We start from the raw sequence: 15876 nt of genomic DNA, 5'->3' as shown, positions 1-15876 counted from the left end.
CCTGGCTCACAGCCTTTTTGTACAGGCCAGCTGTGGCCTGATTGGGGCATGGCCCAGCTGCAGCCACTTCTCAATCAGCTCAGCTTAGTAGCTCTTAGCTGCAACATTCCCCCAGGGCTGTTTTAAGCCTTTCAAGGCAGGAGCAGGGGACCACCTTGTTACAGAGGCCCCAAGCAGAACTTTTGAGGGGGTGCCTGAAGACATTATACCAGTTTCTGTACTGTATCCTGTCCCTGTTTTGTTTTCAAACTCTCTCTCCTGCTTCAGCCTGGACCACTGGATACTGAGTACAGTGCAGGAAGGTTACACTTTCCTGCTTATTTCCCTCTCTCTCCCTCCAGCCCCACTTCCTCATCGTTCAGGGACCCTTTTTATGAGCAGCTTTTACCCCAGGAGGTGCAAGCCCTCCTCCAGGTAGGGGCTTTGGAGAAGGTACCTCAGAGCTTGAGAGGGAAAGGGTTTTATTCCCATTATTTCCTAATCCTGAAGGCCAAATGAGGGTCTCAGACCCATCCTTGACCTGCATTTCCTCAGCAGTTATCTCAAGAACTTCTGGAGTGGCTTGCATATGCGCTGGTATAAGGGGCATTGCTAGCTCCCCCTTCGCTCAGTTCCTTCTTACTGCCAGTGACCGTGCTGGAACGTCTACTTGCTTCACAAGCTTTTCGTTCTGTCTCTACTGTGCCTAGTAGTGAATTTGTTGTATATAGTAGTTTAAAGTTGTATAATTAATAGTTCCCTTAGTGTTAAGTTAGAAATACTTAGTCACTGGCAGGACTCATGCCCAAGGCCCCAGACTTCAAACCTTGTGACTGTTGCAAAAAACCCACGCCAATCAATGATCCCCAGAGAAGCTGCCTAAAGTGTTTAGGGGAAACCCACGTGAGTGACAGGAGTCACATTTGGAAGAGCTTCAGGCCATGGACCAAAAAGGACCGGGACGTTCATCTCTGAGTGCTCCTTATGGAGCTGGCCCTCGCACCAGCCTTGGAGCTGATGAGATCGGACTCTACTCCAACCACTGTGGCCTCAGGGCGGAGCGCGCCACCAGCACTGACTTCCAGCTGGCACTGATCCCCATCCTTGGTACAGGCTAAAAAGCAAAGGAAGGCTGGGAGGGGGCATTCTCCTATGTCCCATAAAGGGAAGGAGGGAGTAGGAGGAGAGCAAAGACCCGAACAGTGCAGCCCTTCCACTCCAGACAGTGGCCAGGCTTCTGCCAGCCCAGGAAGTGGCAGAGGCACTTGGCAGCTGGCTGCGGCGTCCATGCCGGAGGCCTTTCAGGCTGCGAAGGACATACAGTCCCTTCCGGTGCCACCCACGTTGGCTGCTGAGGTGCTCTGTTCGATAGGTAAATCTCAATCAGTGTGACACTGCTCCTCGCCGCAGGGGGTGCCCCGTTAGCGCTCACCTGAACAGCACCACCAGCTCTTGGACATGAGTCGGCTTGCCAGCCAAAGTTCCCAGCCTCTAGGCAGCATTCCTCAGCCTCTAGGCATTGATCGCCAGTGGTCTGGCCTGAGATGCTCTCCCAGCTCACGGCACTGTTCTGAAGGGTTGAGACGCTGGTCCCCAGAGCCCCATCACCAGTCGTGGGATCACCAGTACAGTTCACCATGGGCACATCGACAGTCTCCCACACATTAGTCTTCTCATTCCCACTCCCAGACTACAGAGCGGAACCACTCTCTAAGTGTGAGACATCAGTCTCCAGGATACTATCGCTGATCGGCCGAATGACGCTGCCGATCACTGCGGTCGCAGCAACCAGCACCATTGCCCCCAGACAGGTCCTCAATGGAGGTTTGCAGCCGTAGCCAATGGGATTGGGGTAGACAGGCGGCCTTGGTCTTGTCCTGGTCTTCTAGACATGTCTCTCTCTCCTCGGGCTCAGACAGTGAGGAGGAGACCCTTCCCGCAGGTCAAGGCCACCTACCTGGGGCACTGGTATTCCCCTCTGGGCCACCAGTGGCACTATGGCGCCAGGGCCGGTGTCCAGCTCCCTGGCAACTATGGAACCCCTAGGGATTTCCCTACCCATTGCAGGAGCATAGGTCGGCCTCAGGGGCTTCTGAAATATGTTCAGCAACAGTCTTCCACCCGCCCCCTGACTCAGACGTGGAGTCAGAGCAAGCTTCCCAGGATCTGCCAGCCTTGACTGAGGCTCCTGTGGCAGAAGTGGAGGAGTTGGTAGACCCACCTGTACCTGACTCATCATTTTTCCCAATGAGGTGATAGCAGGGTCCTCTCACTCGATTCCCCAGGATGATGCAAGGGTCCACCAGGAGCTTTTGAAAAGGATCGCCTCAAACCTGGGGCTGGAAGCCGAGGAACTGGCAGAGCCCTCAGATTCCCTGTTCGATGTGCTAAGTGAAGCATCTCCTCCAAGGTGGCATTGCTGGTGCCCAAGGAGATGGTGAAAATTAGTAAGGCCTTGTGCCAGACACGCTCCTCCCTGCCCCTCATCTCCAAGCAGGCAGAAAGAAAATACTGTGTCCCTGGTAAGGGGTATTGAGTGTCTTTTTACCCACCCTGCCCCAAGGTCACTAGTTATGTTGGCAGCCAATGAGCGCAATAGACAGCGCCAACCAGGATCAGCACCTAAGAACAAGGAGGCAAAGAAGTTTACAGATTCACTGCCAAAGGAGCCCAAGAAGGAATTCTTGGCTATCCTTGATGAGGGCAGAGTTGTGGGCCAGGGCAGCCCTCCAAGCGGCCTCAGATGCATCAGACTCTGCGGCCTGGGCCATGGCTTCAACCTTTTTCTTTGAGGCAGATGTCCTGGTTGCAGTCATCGGGCCTATTGATGGAGGTTCAACAATCCATCCAGAGCCTCCCATTTGATGGCCTGGCACTATTTTGGGAGCAAACAGACAGTAAATTATGTGGCCTGAAAGACTTTAGGGCTACCTTGCACACGCTGGGCCTTTACGCACCAGGGCCAGTGAGGAAGCGTATAAACCACAACAGCCCCACCGGTTTGGGAGCCAACCTCAATCAGACCCCTTCCACAAGAAGGGCAAGGACTATAAGCACCGACAAGGCCATCAACCAGCACCCTCAATTCACTCGAGCTCCACCTGTAACTAATCAGGTAACAAGCAGGCATTTTGAGGGTGCGCTCAAGAGTGACCTTCTGTTCTGTGTTCTGGATCCTGCTCCCATGTTATTTTCCAACCATTTGTCCCCCTTCCTCCCTGCCTGGGCCTCTATAACATTGGTCCAGTGGGTCCTCAGCACAGTAGCAGGGGGATGTACTCTCCAGTTTATTTCTATCCACCTCTCCCACCCTCCCTTTCCGTCCCTCTTCAGGGACCCTTCTCATGAGCATCTGCTCGCTCAGGAGGTGCAGGGCTTTCTGTGGGTGGCAGCCGTGGAGGCAGTCCCTCCGCACTTGAGGGGGAAAGCGTTTTATTCATGCTGTTTTTTTTCCCCAAAAACCAAGGGAGGTCTATTACCCATCCTCGACCTGCGAAACATCAACAAGCATCTCAAGAAGTTGAAGTTCCGCATGGTCTCCTTGGCCTCCATCATTCCTTTCCTGGATCCGGGAGACTAGTATGCTGCCCTCGATCTGAAAGACACTTACTTTCACATATCAATATTTCATGGACACAGACTGTTCCTACATTTCGTAGTTAGACCACACAGCGCCAATTCGCAGTACTCCCTTTTGGCCTAGCAACACACCAAGAGTGTTTACGAAATACATGTCAGTGGTGGTGGCGGCCTACCTCAGGGATTGAGTATCCAGATTTACCTATACCTTGATGACTGGCTCATCAAGGGCCGCTCCAGGGTCCAGGTCCAGCGCAGCATCGAGATTTGCAAACCATTTGTTAAACTCTGGGCCTGTTGATAAACAAAAATCAGTGTTAATCCTAGTCCAACTGATAGTTTATCAGAGCAGTACTTGACTCTCTCCAAGCCAGAGCATTCCTGCCAGAATTCAGGGCAAAGTCAGATCTGATTGCTAGCATCACTGCTCATCTGTTCACCACTATCTGGGTCTGTCTCAGACTACTGGTGCACATGACAGCATGCACACATGTACTATGACATGTGAGACTCAGGCTGCATCCCCTCCAGATGTGGCTGGTGTTGGTCTACTCCCTGGCCAGACATCACCCAGACAAGGTCACCATGATCTCTCTGCAAGTGCTTACCTCTTTACAGTGGTGGTCTGACCCAATTCTGGTGTTGGAAGGTGTGTCGCTTGCAAGCCCGCAACCCACGGTCTCCCTGATTTCAAATGCGTCCAACCTCAATTGGGGAGCACATCTCAGTATGCTGCGGACTGAAGGGTTGTGGTCTCAAAAGGAACTCACATTGCATATAAACAGGGAGCTCAGAGCCATCCATCTGGCTTGTGGTGTCTTCCTTCTCCAATTCTCAGGCCAGATGGTGAAAGACGAACAACACAGCCTCCATGTTCTATGTCAACAGGCAGGGGGGAGCTCGATCATCAGCTCTGTGCTGGGAGTTCTGCATCCAGCATACAATCCACCTGGAAGCCTCATACCTCCCCGGTGTCCAGAACATGCTGACGGATTACCTTAGCAAGTCCTTCTCTCACCACAAGTGGTCTCTTCTCTCAGAGGTTGTCAGAATGCTCTTCCAGAAGTTGGGTGTCCCCAAGTGGACCTGTTCGCCTCCAGACACAACAGAACTGTCATCAGTTTTGTACTCTCCAAAGCCTCAGTAGAGGCTCATTATCCGATGCCTTTCTCCTGTCTTGCTTGGGCACCTGATGTACGCCTTCCCACCAGTTCTGCTCATCAGCAAAGTGCTCTCAAAACTCAAGAGGGAAAAGGCACAGATCATTACGATCGCCCTATCATGGCCTCGCCAGCATTGGTTTGGCATGCTCATGGATCTGGCTGTTGCAGCTCCATGGTCATTTCCCAGCCACCTGGACCTACTTTCACAGGATCACGGTCAACTCCTGCACCCGAACCTCGGCTCTCTCCATCTGACAGCTTGGATGCTGCGTGGCTGAATCCAGAGGAACAATGCTACTCTAGTCAGGTAAAGCAGGTTCTCTTGGAGAGCAGAAAGCCCTCCACTAGAGCAACTTACCTGGCGAAGTGGAAGCGTTTCTTCTTCTGGGCACCAGAGTGGAATATCTCCCCGACCCAGTTGTGTCTGCCATTCATTCTGGATTACCTGCTTCACTTAAAGCACCAGGGTCTCTCCTTCTCTTCGATCAAGGTGCACCTGGCTGCCATATCGGCCTTCCCTCCTTGTATCCAGGGTAGTTTGGTGTTCTTGCATGAGATGTTGATCAGGTTCCTGAAGGACCTTAAAAGACTCTTTCAACTGGTCTGGGACCTAGTTCCCCAGTGGGACCTCAGCCTGGCCCTCTCCAGGCTCACAAATCCACCTTTTGAGCCTACGGCTTCTTGTTCCCTTTCCCACTTGTTGTGGAAGGTTGCATTCCTTGTACCTATTACCTCAGAGAGATGTGTCTCTGAAATTAAAGCCCTCACTTTGGAGCCCCCATACACAGTATTTTACAAGGACAACCGTGACCCCGTTCGGCCTTCCTGCAAAAGGTGGTGTCACATTTCCATGTCAGCCAGGATATCTTATATATGGCAGATAAAGTGTCCATCTTTAAAAAAGGGAAGAAGAATCATCCATGGAACTACAGACCAGTCAGCCTCACCTCAGTCCCCGGGTCCTGAAGAAATCTATTCTGAAACACTTGGAGGAGAAGAAAGTGATCAGGAACAGTCATCATGGGTTCACCCAGGGCAAGTCATGCCTGACCATCCTGACTGCCTTCTATGATGAGATAACTGGCTCTGTGGATATCAGGAAAGCGGTGGACGTGATATACCTTGACTTTAGCAACGCTTTTGATACATCCTTCCACAGTATTCTGCAAGTTAAAGAAATATGGATTGGATGAATGAACTATCAGGTGGATAGAAAGCTGGCTGGATGGTCGGGCTCAATGGGTAATGATCAACTACTCGATTTGTGGTTGGCAGCTGGTATCAAGCAGAATGTCCCGGGGTCAGTCCTGTTTTGTTCAACATCTTCATTAATGATCTGGATGATGGGATGGATTGCACCCTCAGCAAGTTTGCAGGTGACAGTAAGCTGGGGGGAGAGGTAGATGTGCTAGAGGGTTGGGATAAAGTTCAGAGTGACCTAGACAAATAGGAAGATTGGGCCAAAAGAAATGTGATGAGGTTCTGCAAGGACAAGTGCAGAGTCCTGCTCTTAGGACGGAAGAATCCCATGCACTGCTACAGGCTGGGGACCGACTGGCTAAGCAACAGTTCTGCAGAAAAGGACCTGGGGATTACAGTGGATGAGAAGCAGGATATGAGTCAACAGTGTGCCCTTGTTGCCAAGAAGGTTAACAGCATATTGGGCTGCATTAGTAGGAGCATTGCCAGCAGATAGAGGGAAATGATTATTCTCTCATTGGCACTGGTGAGGCCACATGAAGTATTGGGGGGAGGGATAGCTCAGGGGTTTGAGCGTTGGCCTACTAAACCCAGGGTTGTGAGCTCAATCCCTGAGGGGGCCATTAAGGGAACTGGGGTAAAAATCTGGGGATTGGTCCTGCTTGGAGCAGGGGGTTGGACTAGATGACCTCCTGAGGTCCCTTCCAACCCTAATAGTCTATGATTCTATGATTTCATCCAATTTTGGGCCCCTCCACTACAGAAAGGATGTGGACAAATTGGAGGAGTCCAGCGAAGGGCAGTGAAAATGATTAGGGGGCTGGGGCACATGACTTATGAGGAGAGGCTGAGAGAACTGGGCTTATTTAGTCTGCAAAAAAGATAAGTGGCAGGGGATTTGATAGCAGCCTTCAACTACCTGAGGGGAGTTCCAAAGAGGATGGAGCTTAGCTGTTCTCAGTGGTGGCAGATGAGACAGAACAAAGAGAAATGGTCTCATGTTGCAATGGGGGAGGTCTAGGTTGGATATTAGGAAAAACTATTTCACTGGGAGGATGTGAAGCACTGGAATGGGTTACATAGGGAGGTGGTGGAATCTCCATCCTTTAGAGGTTTTTAAGTTCTGGCTTGACAAAGCCCTAGCTGGTATGATTTACTTGGTGTTGGTCGTGCTTTGAGCAGGGGTTTGGACTAGGTGACCTCCTGAGGTCTCTTCCAACCGTAATCTTCTGTGATTCTATATCTTCCTCCCGGTGTTCTGTCCAAAGCCCCACATGACCAATGAGGAGAGCTTGCTGCACACTCTATATGTCAGGCGCACCCTGGCATTCTACCTGGAGCACACCAAGCCCTTCCACATATCGACCAAGATCTTTATTGGGATAGCTGACAGGATGAAGGGCTTTCTAGTGTCCTCAAAGGATTTCAAATTGGATCGCAAGCAGCATCCATACTTGTTATGAGTTGGCGCAAGCTGTCTCTCTATCAATAGTGAAGGCTCAGTTGACTAGATTCATTCATCTTTGGCTGCCTTCCTGGTGCACGTCCCTATCCATGACATCTGCAGGGCTGCGACGTGGTCTTCGGTACATATGTTCACAGCGCATTATGCCAACACCCAGCAAGCCAGATATGACACTGGATTTGGCAGAGCTGTGTTGCAGTCAATATGTCCATGAACTCCTACTCTCCTCCGATGGTAGTGCTTGGGAGTCACCTACAATGGAATGGACATGAGCAAGCACTCGAAGAAGAAAAGTTGGTTACCTCTCGTAGCTTTTGTTCTTCGAGATATGTTGCTCATGTCCATTCCAGGATCCACCCTCCTTCCCCTATGTTGGAGTTCCAGCAAGAAGGAACTGAGCGAGGGGGAAGCCAGCAGTGCCCATTACGCTGGTGCATACGCGTGGCATTCCAGAGGGCATCAGAGTTGGTCTCCTATGGCTACCAGAGAGGGAAAAACTTCCAGAATCAGTGCATGTGGCAAGCACACACATCTACAATGGAATGGACAGGAGCAACACATCTCAAAGAACAACACTTATGAAAGGTAACCATCTTTTATTCTTATAGTCCCAGCACTGGTTTGTCACGTTACTGGACCTATAGTGACCCCGATGCTGCTCCCTTCTCTCTCATACCTGATCTCACAAAATCACCGCTGATTCTCCACCAAAACCTCAAGGCCCTCCACCTGACTGCGTGGAAGCTCCATGGTTAAATGCTGGCCTGTTCAGAGCAAGTCCACTAGGTATTGCTATGTAGTAGGAAATGATCTACTAGAGCGATTTACCTTGCCATGTAGAAGCGTTTCTCCATGTAGCCTCTCATGTGGTAGGTCACCTCTCTCGTCTGTGCTGGAGTATCTGCTTCATCTGAAACAGGAGGGCCTAGACATTTCGTTGATTAAGGTACACCTACTGGCCATTTCCACCTTCCATCCTTTGGTGGATGGTAGGTCATTTTTTTTCTCACTAAATGTCCATTCACTTCCTCAAGGGCTTAGAGGGACTATACCCTCGAATTCGTGAATCCATTCCACCATGAGACCTAAACCTGGTCCTGTCAAGACTCACAGGCCCTCCCTTTGAGCCACTGGCATCGTGCCCCTTGTTATACCTCTTCTGGAAGGTTGCCTTCCTGGTAACAATTACCTTGGCCAGGAGGGTGTCAGATATCAGGGTCCTTACGTCAGAACCCCCTTATACAGTGTTCTTTAAGGACAAGGTACAACTTCACCCCCACCCTGCATTTCTCCCGAAGGTAGTTTCGCAGTATAATAGCCTGATTACTATTTTCTTGCAAGTATTCGTCCCCAAACTGCTCATAAATAGAGAGGAGCAGCATTTCCACATGCCGGATGTTAGGTGGGCCCTGGTTTTCTATATAGAAAGGACCAAACCGTTCTGCAAGTCTATTAAACTCTTTGTGGCAGTAGCAGACAGGATGAAAAGCCTGCCAATTTTGGTCCAAAGAATTTCATCTTGGATCACTTCCTGCATTTGCACATTCTGTGAGCAGGCGGGTGCCCCGCCTCCTGCCCTCTTGATCACCCACTTGACAAGAGCTCAAGTTTCCTCAGCAGCGTTTCTGGCCCAGGTCCCAATCTAGGATATTTGTAGAGCAGTGACTTGATCGTGGGTGCATACTTTTTCATACCACTACACCGTCACCCAGAAGGCTAGAGATGATGTGAGGTTTGATAGAGCAGTGCTGTAATCCACATGTCTGTGAACTCCGAGCCCATTTCCTAAGGTACTGCTTGGGCGTCACCTAACATGGAATGGACATGAGTAAACACTCAAAGAAAAAATGATTACTAATCTTTCTGTAACTGTTGTTCTTTGAGATGTGTTGTTCATGTTCGTTCCACAACTCACCCTTCTGCCCCTTGGTCAGAGTTAAGCCAGCAAGAAAGAACTGAGAGGGTGCAGAGCTGGCCAGGATCCTTATACTGACACATGAGCATGTGGCATCAGGGGGGCACTAGATCCAGCCTGACATATACCACTGAGAGAAAAATCTTCAGCAACTGTGCATGTTGCACATGCACACTTAAAATGGAATGGACATGAGGAACACATCTTGAAAAACAACAGTTACAGAGAGGTTAGTAATCGTTTTTTTTTCAGTCCTCCTTCATCCACAATTTCATAGTTGTTCTTAGGTGGGAGAGACAGGTGTGTGAGTGGCCCCAACAAACAATGCTGACTAAAAGATTTTGGAGGATCATGGTGCAGGCCTTTTTATCCCACAAGTCTGAAAATGCACAGACTCACCTCAAAGATCTTCAGTTAATGATAAGTAACCTCTGTTTCTTTTAAATCTTACAGTGCCACGAAAGTCACTTGGCCATGAAGTGAATGAATTGACATCAAGTAGATTGCTGAAGCTGGAAATGGAAAACCAAAGTTTGCTGAAGACGGTGGAAGAGCTACAAAATGTAGCGGGTTCTGAAGAAGGCAGTAATTCAAAGATTCTGAAAATGGAAAAAGAAAACCAAAGACTTAGGAAAAAGGTAGCCATCAATATGTGCATGTGTAATATGATCAAATATAAAAAGTATGGTATATTAGGTTTTATCAGTATGAGCTTGGGATGGATGCATTATTCACATGTGCTAAAGTGGTGTGTGTGTGTGTATGTGTGTGTGTGTGTGTGAGAGAGAGAGAGAGAGAGAGAGAGAGAGAGAAAGAGATTAGTCTTTTCATAATTAAGACAAAAGCAGGCTTTTCCATTCTGAATCTGATTTTGCCCCCTCTGCTACAATCTTTCTCTCTCAAAAAAGTTGTTTATATTTAAGATTTTGCATCCGTGGTCTTTAGCCAAAATGGAATTTTGATAAGACTGTTGCAGTGAATCTGACAAGTGTGGAACTTAAAATAGATGTTACAATAATTTTCAAAAAGTTAATGACATCTTTGTCACATTATATTTTAAGAATAGGTTGGCCTAGAAACCTGTTTGACTTAAGAGTCCTTGATGTGATCTAGTGCATAAACTAATTTAGAGAGAACTGGTTGGTTTAGTTTTGGACTTGTTCACTAGTGACTAACTAAAGTCTGGAATAACCATCATGGCTGTTTCTGCTCAGCTCAGGAACTGTAAAAGTTTCAGCCAGCTCTGTTTTCAGCATCAGTACAAACTTTTTTGCTGAATAATGGTTGAACTAAGAGTGGACTGTGTTGAGCTAGGTCAGGGGTAGGCAACCTATGGCACGTGTACCAAAGGCGGCACGGGAGCTGATTTTCAGTGGCACCCTGTAGTGGGGTGGTCACCCGTTCCTGCCTTGAAAGGCTTAAAACAGCCCAGGAAGAGGGCTGTGGCTGAGAGAGAAAACCATAGGCTGATTGGGGAAACAGCTGCAGCTGGGCCATGCCCCAGTCAGACCGCAGCTGGCCCTATGAAGGGACTGCTAGGCTGAAGCTTAGTCAGTTTCTCTCTAGCTGTAGAGGGAGATGGACCTGGCTGCAGGGAACTGAGCAGAGTATCTAAGTGGAACAGGGAAAGGCAGAGGAGCTAGGGAGGCTCCAGCCTGGAAAGCCCCAGATTGCAGCCTAGCAGAAGGCCAATGGGTACTGGGGGTTGCAGAGGGCATCCCGAAGTAGGCAAATGCAGCAAGTCCAAACTCAAACTTGCTAGTGATGAGTGGGCTGATACTGCAGTCTGCCCCAGGGCATGAAGGCTAGACAATGACTGGCAATAGCCTTATACTGAGGCAAGGTGGGGATAGTGGGCAGGGGCTCCCCGGGGAAGGGAGACCCTGAGACAAAGGGGTTACTGCCAAGGGGCAGCACAGATAATGGGGCAGCGAGTCTGGGAGGGACACAGGGGCCAAGCGGCAGGGGACACTGGCCTGCAGAGGATGCGCCAGAGGCTGGACAAGCTAATTCCCAGAGACGACCAGCAGGAGGCGCCGCAGGGCTGAGTCACTGCACATTTACACACCCACACTGCCCTGGTCCTGGCCACTGGTCCAGGGGGCTCTGCATTTTAATTTAATTTAATTTTAAATGAAGCTCCTTAAACATTTTAAAAAAACTTATTTACTTTACATACAATAATAGTTCAGTTATAAATTATAGACTTATAGAAAGAGACTTTCTAGAAATGTTAAAATTTATTACTGGCACGTGAAACCTTAAATTAGAGTGAATAAATGAAGGCTCGGCACACCACTTCTGAAAGGTTGCCGACCCCTGAGGTAGGTGGTTGAACTGTGTAAGTATGTTTGTGTAGGGGAGCAAGGGGCAACATTAAGGTTATTCATAATACTTTAACTAGGAATTTCCATACTTCACAACATTGGATTTTTTGAAGGTTATTTTATTTTATATTTAACCTTAACCTAGAATTTCTTGGATTTCTGATGTCTGTGTTTGTAAAACTTTAATGTTTTCTTTTTTTCTTTGTTGTACTGTTAATTTTTCAACATTAACTTCAGTTTCCAGTCTTAGAAAAGATACATAAAACACAGCACGTCTCCTGATATTTAGAGATGCTAAGATATTTATCCTGAAGAATTTAACAATAAATATGAAACAGTATAAAGAATCTAGTTTTAAAAAGCTCCCAGTTTCATAGATACTGAAGAAGTAACCAGATATATTCTTAAACTGAATTTTGTTGAGCATCTCACTTTTCTCCCCTCTTGCTGGAAGAACAGAACAATTGGTGTTAGAACACCAACTACCAGGAAGTATGGAGACAGCATAAATTAAAGTGCAAGTGCCTGACTCAAAAGACTTAATAGGCTGAGTCCACCTCCAACCCTTCAGGCTTTTTCTGTGCCTCTTTCCTGGAAGCATGGAGTGTAGCCCTTGACTAGGGCTACCAACTGATTAAAAACAAAAATCACGATTAAAAAAATTAATCATGATTATTCACACTGTTAAACAATAATAGAATACCATTTATTTAAATATTTTTGGATGTTTTCCACATTTTCAGATAGATTGATTTTAATTTCAACACATAATTCAAAGTACAAAGTGTTCACTTTATATTTTTTATTATAAATATTTGCACTGTAAAAATAAAAGAAATAGTATTTTTCAATTAACTTAATACAAATACTGGAGTACAATCTCTTTATCATGAAAGTTGAACTTACAAATGTAGAATTATGCACAAAAAATACTTGCATTCAAAAATAAAACAATGTCAAACTTTAGAGCCTACAAGTCCACTCAGTCCTACTTCTTGTTCAGCCAATCGCTCAAACAAACCTGTTTGTTTACATGTGCAGGAGATAATGCTGCCCACTTCTTGTGTACAATGTCACCTGAAAGTGAGAACAGGCGTTCACATGGCACTATTGTAGCCAGTGTTGCAAGATATTTACATGCTAGATGCACTAAAGATTCATATGTCCTTTCATGCTTTGATCACCATTCCAGAGGACATGCGTCCATGCTGATGGGTTCTGCTTGATAACAATCCAAAGTAGTGCAGACCGACCCATGTTCATTTTCATCATCTAAGTCAGATGCCTCCAGCAGAAGGTTGATTTTCTTTTTTTGGTGGTTCGTGTTCTGTAGTTTCCTCATCGGAGTGTTGCTCTTTTAAGACTTCTGAAAGCATGCTCCACCCCTCGTCCCTCTCAGATTTTGGAAGGCGCTTCACATTCTTAAACCTTGGGTCAAGTGCTGTGGCTATTTTTAGAAATCTCACATTGGTACCTTCTTTGCATTTTGCCAAATATGCAGTGAAAGTATTCTTAAAACAAACGTGCTGGGTCGTCATCCGAGACTACTGTAACATGAAATATATGACAGAATGTGGGTAAAACAGAGCAGGAGACATACAATTCTCCCTCAAGGAATTCAGTCACAAGTTTAATTAACACACTAATATTTAATGAACATCATCAGCATGGAAGCATGTCCACTGGAATGGTGGCTGAAGCATGAAGGGGCATACAAATGTTTAGCATATCTGGCATGTAAATACCTTGCAATGCCAGCTACAGAAGTGCCATGCGAATGCCTTTTCTCTCTTTCAGGTGACTTTGTAAATAAGAAACAGGCAGCATTATCTTCCATAAATGTAAGCAAACTTTTTTGTCTTCGCGATTGGCTGAACAAGAAGTAGGACTAAGTGGACTTGTAGGCTCTAAAGTTTTACGTTGTTTTGTTTTCAATGCAATTATTTTTTGTTCATAATTCTACATTTGTAAGTTCAACTTTCATGATAAAGAGATTTTACTCCAGTATTAAACTTAAACCTCCCCCTCCCTGTGGACCCTGCACAAGTTCTTCAGGCTCCAGGTTCTAAGAGGGATAATGGCTCTACAAGTTCAGATTCCTTTTACTCTCTTCTCCCATTGGCTGGTTTCTCTGAACAGTGTCTGTCTGGTGTACCTATGGTGGTTCCCTCCCCCCCCCACTTCTGTCTCTTGCATCTGCTTTTTAGCCTTTATAGCCTGCTCCTTCACAGGATGCTCTTACAGCTTCCTTCATTCCTTCCTTGCTTTAAACAGTAAGTAATTTAGAAGTTTGAGACTTGGGACTCTCCTTTCTAATTCCCTCACACACAGGGAGCTGGGGAGTGGGCTTTTCAAACTCTCCCCTTCCCTCACTCTTCATTTGCCATCAGTTGCTCTTCCCTCAAGCATCCTGTTGAAGTTGGTTGCATTCTCTCTGCAGCCATTGGAAGGTGTTCATATGCGATCTCAAAACACTACAGCAGGCTCAAATTACTGCATTCTGGGGCACTGTGAAGACCTCCTGTACTTTGTGATGGTCATTGCCATCTCTGGTCTGATCTATCAGTCCAACTCATTCAGTTTCTTAACTAGTAAAAGAAAATAGTATATAGTGTCTTTTTATATATACATATATATTATATATATATTTCCTCGTTACATATTTATGAACCTTTCTTCAATCAGCACTGAGTACATTTAGCATTTGTCTTAGGTAACATACAATATGTATGTCCAAGCTACAATTTACACATTTGCTGTTTGTTATTCTATTTCTGTCTCACCCTGCTTCTGGGTTTTTCCAGTAGAGGGGGCTTCTTATCATTACAAGTTTGTGTATGTTTTACCTAACATCTTCCAGCACAACATATTACTTTTGTCCTGTCAGCAATAGCATTATTTTAAGCAAATCTCTACAAGTGGAAAAAAAATGGCAAAACCACACTTATGCCAACATAAGTGTTATCTCATCTAAACTCATTCATTACCCATAACTGTAAATTATTATTGTACAACTAACAAGGGTCTTAATCTTACCATTTAGCAGTTCCTCATGTTTGTTTCATTATCGTAATCCACTATATTGTGTATATTATTCTACCCCTTAAATCTGTTGGGGTTTAAAAAGTGCCAAAACCTCAAAATGTCAGTATTTTCTTCATCTTCTTTAAACATGGGTTTTCAAAAGGCTTTCAGTCGAAGTCCAACATGATGTTTGCGAATCATTACCAAAAAAATAAAAATAAAAATATTTGTAATAATTTTCCCTGTGTTGCATTTTGAGGTATACCTCTATTTTAGGGCCTTTTAATCACTGTTCCCCAACAAACTTCTCTTATGATGTCCTGAGGTACCCACCACCCCAGCCTCATAAAATAAAATTATCAGATTGGAATTTTGAACAGATGGAATAGAATATTGGGTATCAGTGAGAAAGTTATCTGGATGCCAGAGACAGTTGAAATAATTTTAGCAGTTGAGACTTGAGTAAGTTTGGGGAATTGGCCTTTCCAGATTTTTCCCCTGTAGCAGATTTTGAAGAGATTTGCCTTTTCAATTTGCAACACGTCTGCAGCTAAACACTAGTACTTGTTTATCTCATTACTTGTTTCAAAAATTTTGGTCAGATGTAATCTTTAAATGACAAGATCTCATAGACTCTTGCTCTCATCAATAATACATTCACAGAATCATAGAATATTAGCATTGGAAGAGACCTCAGGAGGTCATCTAGTCCAAGCCCCTGCTCAAAGCAGGACCAACACCAACTAAATCATCCCAGCCAGGGCTTTGTCAAACCGGGATTTAAAAACCTCTAAGAATGGAGATTCCACCATCTCCTTAGGTAACCCATTCCAGTGCTTCACCAGCCTCCTAGTGAAATAGCGTTTCCTAATAGCCAACCTATACCGCCCCCACTGCAGCTTGAAACCGCTAGTCTTTGTTCTGTCATCTACTACCACTGAGAACAGTCTAGATCCATCCTTTTTGAAACCCCCTTTCAGGTAATTGAAAGCAACTATCAAATCCCCCTCACTCTTCTCTTCTGCAGACTAAATAAGCCCAATTCCCTCAGCCTTTCCTCATAAGTCATGTGCCTCAACCCCATAATCATTTTCATTGCCCTCCGATAGACTCTTTCCAATTTGTTCACATCCCTTCTGTAGTGCGGGGACCAAAACTGGACGCAGTACTCCAGGTGTGGCCTCACCAGTCAAAATAGATGGGAATAATCACTTCCCTCGATCT

At 46.3% G+C, this 15876-nt stretch overlaps 1 protein-coding gene across 9 annotated transcripts in view; it reads left to right on the top strand.

Moving 5' to 3' along the window:
* The window catches only part of CCDC88A (coiled-coil domain containing 88A), a 356902-nt gene that overhangs the window by 229136 nt on the left and 111890 nt on the right, over positions 1-15876 (top strand). For all 9 annotated transcript variants that reach the window (XM_030557801.1, XM_030557800.1, XM_030557794.1 and 6 more), the window contains one exon: positions 9755-9939. In XM_030557801.1, coding sequence (XP_030413661.1) covers positions 9755-9939 — 185 coding nt within the window. The remainder of the gene's footprint in view (positions 1-9754; positions 9940-15876) is intronic.

The sequence above is a fragment of the Gopherus evgoodei genome, chromosome 3, assembly GCF_007399415.2.
Source record: "Gopherus evgoodei ecotype Sinaloan lineage chromosome 3, rGopEvg1_v1.p, whole genome shotgun sequence".
Lineage (NCBI taxonomy): Eukaryota > Metazoa > Chordata > Testudines > Testudinidae > Gopherus > Gopherus evgoodei.
The sequence above is the reverse complement of the archived record's forward strand: the minus strand, read 5'-3'. Positions and strand labels throughout refer to the sequence as shown.